Source organism: Centroberyx gerrardi, chromosome 2 (genome assembly GCF_048128805.1).
Source record: "Centroberyx gerrardi isolate f3 chromosome 2, fCenGer3.hap1.cur.20231027, whole genome shotgun sequence".
In the NCBI taxonomy this organism is placed as follows: Eukaryota; Metazoa; Chordata; class Actinopteri; order Beryciformes; family Berycidae; genus Centroberyx; species Centroberyx gerrardi.
Window position 1 is genome coordinate 10,895,480 of NC_135998.1, and position 4,841 is coordinate 10,900,320.

Below are 4,841 nucleotides of genomic sequence, written 5' to 3' on the forward strand. Positions count from 1 at the left end.
TGGTGTAAAAATCTACTTCAGTAAAAGTAAAAAGTAGCTAATTTAATATGTAGTCAGGGTAAAAGTTATTACTTTACTTTTTAGAAAATATAATTTTTTTTAGATCTGATCTTTCCCATGCAATTCTAACATGACAGGACAGAGTTCAAACTAGATTCTTTTAATTGTAAAAATTTGAAACTACAAAATGAAGTGCAAAAACAAATTAAAGACAGATTACTTTACTTATTCTTCAGGAAAAATGTACTTAAGTAAAAGTAAAATTACTGACTGAAAATACTCAAAAAGTACAAGTACACAAAAAAGCTACTCAATTACAGTAACTTGAGTAAATGTTACAGTATTAGTTACTTCCACCCTTGATTGAGAGAGAGAGAGAGAGAGAGAGAGAGAGAGAGAGAGAGAGAGAGAGAGAGAGAACAGAGCGTGAGATATAGGGAGGGACCCTGCCATGGAAAACCACATCAGGAAATGCCTCCCATCTGAGGAAACCATGAGGTCAGCTACAATAATCCTGGGAGAAATGTGAAACTAACTAGCAAAGTAGCAACTAGCAAACTAGCAAAATTAGCAAAAAAAGAAATAAACAGATAAGTCGGCAGAAAGATTCAGAAGAAGATCCTGAAGATCATAAGGCTCTGAATAGTGAGCACTCATCACTTTGTGGAGGATAAAGCATAAACCTCAGCAGAATTTCTTCCATGACTCTTAAAATAGATATGAAGGGATAATGTAAGTCTATTTTACCTTTCTTATTAACCTCCAAAGCAGTTTTCAAAGTAGAGGAGGGGTTGGTCAGGCAAGGCTTCCACCAGCCTGAACCTAGTTTTACAACCACAAAACTAGGCTGCACAATCCTATGCAACAAAACATCTTAATATTTGAAGAGTTTTGCTCCAAAATGACATTCTCTATTTCAACCAAATAACACCTAACATCCTTTTCAAAGGATAGTAGATAAATACATTTACTGGCTGACAAAAGGATAACAGTTTTACACACACTTTTTTACTGAATCCTCTATATTTGGAGATATTGAATGGTCAACTTCAGAGTGTTTTGGAAAGGATTTCTTCATTTCTTTACATCACATACTGTATATTTTTTCTTTGTGTGTGTGTGTGTGTGTGTGTGTGCGTGTGTCTATATATTGTGTCTATATGCACAAATATACATATATACTCTCTGAGCAAGAGGTACATTATTCCTAGATTATGATCAGAGTTTATCAGTCAGAATGCTCATCTGTTGATGACTATGGCCTTTTTTCCCAAAAACATATTACTAAGTTATTACTAAAGTTATTCTAAGGTTTTACTAAAGTTATTCTTTGTTCTCCTGACAATAGAAAACAATCAGAAAAAGAATAGATTCCAGAAACACCTGCAGAACTGACAGCAAATGTTTATTAGTAAAACCAACGCATTTCGGCTTGTGGCCTTCGTCAGGATTTGTCTCTTTTTCATCAATAGAATACAGTCAAACATTACCTCAGTGTTTTTTGTTGCTGTTGTTTAGATTTTTTTTGTCAAATGCAGGTAGAATGAGCAAACGTATTCACTTTCTTTTTCCAGTCACGCCCTACGTTGGAGGTCAGAGAGACGAGTGTTCAAACAGGACGACCTGTGTTTGGCTGGAGAGGCTGGAGAGCCTGGACGGCCTGAAGGCTCCGATACGAGAGTACACATCCGCGTCCGAGCTGGCGCCCCACGACGGGTGAGGGCTGGGCGGGGTGGTGTGGATGACCGGCAGGGGGAGAGGGAGAGGGAGGGTGATGACAGGGTGGGTCTGAGGGAGAGGGGGTGGAGGGAGGAGAGGAGGTGGAGAGAGGGCAGGAGGTGGAGGTAGAGGGAGGGCAGGAGGTAGGGGCAGGGGCAGTGGGGGTGGAGGGGACACCGGTGGGGGCGGCAGTGGGGTGACTGCGGTGGGCGTCACCGTGGTCACGACTTGGACTGGAGCAGTAACCTCACAGACGTTCCCATTCTTGTCAGGCAGTACCAGAGGCAGCCCGGGGTCTTTGAGTGAGTAGGCGGCAGCGTGGTAGAAGCTGTAGTACTGTAGAGCGTGCCTCGCCCTGGACAGCCTCAGCCTGCATGACACAGGACAGCACAAAATGACACAACATGAACAAACACGACACGAAACAACACGACATGCCATTTGGAGACCGCTTTTGAACAAACCGTCCTATAGTACGAGTGCATTCACGGTTACTTTTCCATTTGGGGCGAAACCCCTAGCAGTGTTGCTTAGTATGTTGAACTCACTGATATATACAAAATGAACTTGCCATACAACTCCCAAAATATACCAACATCAGACAATGTTGGGCCAGTGTGGCGCTGCCTGTTCGGATCTGTATTGTTGGAGGTTGTTTGGACTTGTATTGTCCGATTCAACATGTTCAATCCGTGTTCTGAGTTGTTTCACAAAAACGTCAGTGCATCCTTCGTTTCCATTGCAGCTGCCAGGCTCTTAACAAACACCAAGAAACGCACCCACATTACCCCTATTTTACCCTCTCTTCATTGGCTGCCTGTTAAATATAGAATCGATTTTAAGATCTTACTGTTATGTTTTAAGGCTCAATGTGGTTTAGCTCCTAGCTATATTACAGATCTTTTAACCCCGTATTTGCCAGAGTGCAGTCTGAGGTCCTGAGGCAGGGACTTCCTGACTGCTCCAAGGTCCAGGCTAACTGGTCGGGCCTTCGCCATAAGAGCCCCTGAGCTCTGGAAGATGATACTGAGTTTGCAGGTCTGAGTTCCTCAGGCACCTGAGGAACTCAGACCTGCAAACTCAGTATCATCTTTTAAATCCCTTCTCAAAACCTACTTGTTTAAAAGAATGCCTTTTATAGTCTGTTCTACTTTTATGTCACAATTGTATTCTCCTGTTTTTAAGTCTGTTTAGGATCCTTGCTTGCTCTTGTTTGCCACTCCAACCATCCCGGAACATTGATTTGAATGGGAATGATCCATTCAAGTTCTGTGGGCTTAACACTGTTCATTATTAAAGTTGACAGGGACACAGGGGAGACACGGCAGAAAAAGTTCTGGTGAGATTTGATCTTTAGGCATCAGGGCAAAAGGTGGTCTGTGACATCACTTATTACTTAATTGTTGTCACGTGTACATACCTGTGTCTCAGCTGTAGGAGTCTATACAACAGCAGCAGGATTAAAGCTCCAGCCAGCGTCACCAGGAGCACGGCCACCCTTATATCCAAGCTCCAACATGGTTTACCGGGTCCATGGGAGCTGCAGGTCCTCGGGGGGCGTGGCGTCTGTGGCTGGACGTGTCCCTCCATCCCCCTCTTAGGATTAATGATGGCCTGGGCCAAGACAGGCTGGATGGTGTCCTGCAGGATTGGGTGTCGGTTCCTGAGTACGGTAGGCTCAGGCTGGGGTGGGATTTGGAGAACGGTGCTGCTGGTGACCTGATGACCAACCTGCATCGCTGCCAGGTTTAGTCCTAGACACTGGGGTTGTAAGGAGTGTTGCTCGATGCAGATTAACGCCCCATGTTGTGTAGAATCTGACAAGCATGAGCAGGCGTCTCCAAGGAGGCTGCTTCTGATGGCTTCAACTGGCTGATCCTCTATAAGACAAAGATTTGTGTATCATTATATGTATCAAAATGAAGCAACATCAAGTAACGAAAGTGAAGACAAACTTTCTTTTTTCATCTTTTACTTCAGCAAACTTTTAGAACTGATCTGTCCGGACATATAACACACTGAAAAAAAACTTAATTCACTGTATAAAGTCATTTCATGTCATGTTCATTCCTAAAATCAAGGTAAATAATTTCAACTTGTTTCAACCTAACTGGTTTCAAGATTTTTTTATTTTTTTTTATCAAGTGACATTGTCATTAAACAAGTGATTTCAATGTATTGCTAAAATTTAAGTGAAACCATTGAACCTAGCTGGCAGATTTGTACTCGTTTTAACAGAAATAAAACAATTTTAAAGATTAAATGGCATGCTAAGATGGATATCTTTAAAGTGGAAACATACACACAGAGGGAATAAACAGTAACATATAACACTCAGAAAGAAAAGCTTGGAATAGCATCTTAAAAGTTAATCTCACATAATGTTTGGTGGAAAATTGAACAAAAGGTTTGCAACTTACTTCATTCCATTCTAACTGTTGCCTGTATTGTATGTAAATTCGCAAGAGAAAATGAATACAACAAGATGGCAGAATAAGACTCTCTGTAGCTTTCCAGGACCAAATGAGGAATCCCAAGCATACACCAATGGGAGGAAGCCAGTGAAAACAGCAGGAAACAGAGCACTTCCCTAATACACAATACAGAGATTTGATTGGAGAGCGCTCCCTATCGCTATGGTTACAGGAAACTGGTCAAGGATGTCTTTGCTGGGAGTCTGCTTTTTTAAGGACTTCAGAGTTGAGAGTGGGGCTGAACAAAACACTCCACTCTCGCACACACCCACTACCACACACATGCACAGTCACACACATATACGTACATGCACACACATGCGCGCACACACACACACACACACTCCCAGGTGAATAGCTTACACAGTCTCTACTGAGTGTAAGAAATAGTTATTATTCTGCAAGCCCTTCAGACAAGCACAAATCCCTCCTATAAATATTATTACACCCTCTATCCTTTAGGATAAAAAACAAATTAAGCCGCTTATCACATGTCATAAGAGCCACTAACACAGTATGATGAAAGTCAAAAACTTCACACACAAAGAGAAGTCTTGCGGTGCAGGGGGTTTACAAGGCTTTTTAACTGTGGTAAATAAGGGAACAAAACACCAAATAGAGTAGTAGTATCACATATACACAGTCTGA

At 42.0% G+C, this 4,841-nt stretch overlaps 1 protein-coding gene across 1 annotated transcript; it reads right to left on the bottom strand.

The window, feature by feature from the left end:
* Positions 1–1,379: 1,379 nt before the first annotated feature.
* LOC144542545 (uncharacterized) lies at positions 1,380–4,229 on the bottom strand. Its single transcript, XM_078289474.1, has 3 exons — positions 4,140–4,229; positions 3,140–3,599; positions 1,380–2,089 (listed from the first exon to the last, which is right to left on the bottom strand). The coding sequence occupies exons 2-3, from the start codon at positions 3,454–3,456 to the stop codon at positions 1,594–1,596; spliced, it is 813 nt and encodes a 270-aa protein (XP_078145600.1). The 5' UTR covers positions 3,457–3,599; positions 4,140–4,229; the 3' UTR covers positions 1,380–1,593.
* Between the last annotated feature and the right edge of the window lie 612 nt (positions 4,230–4,841).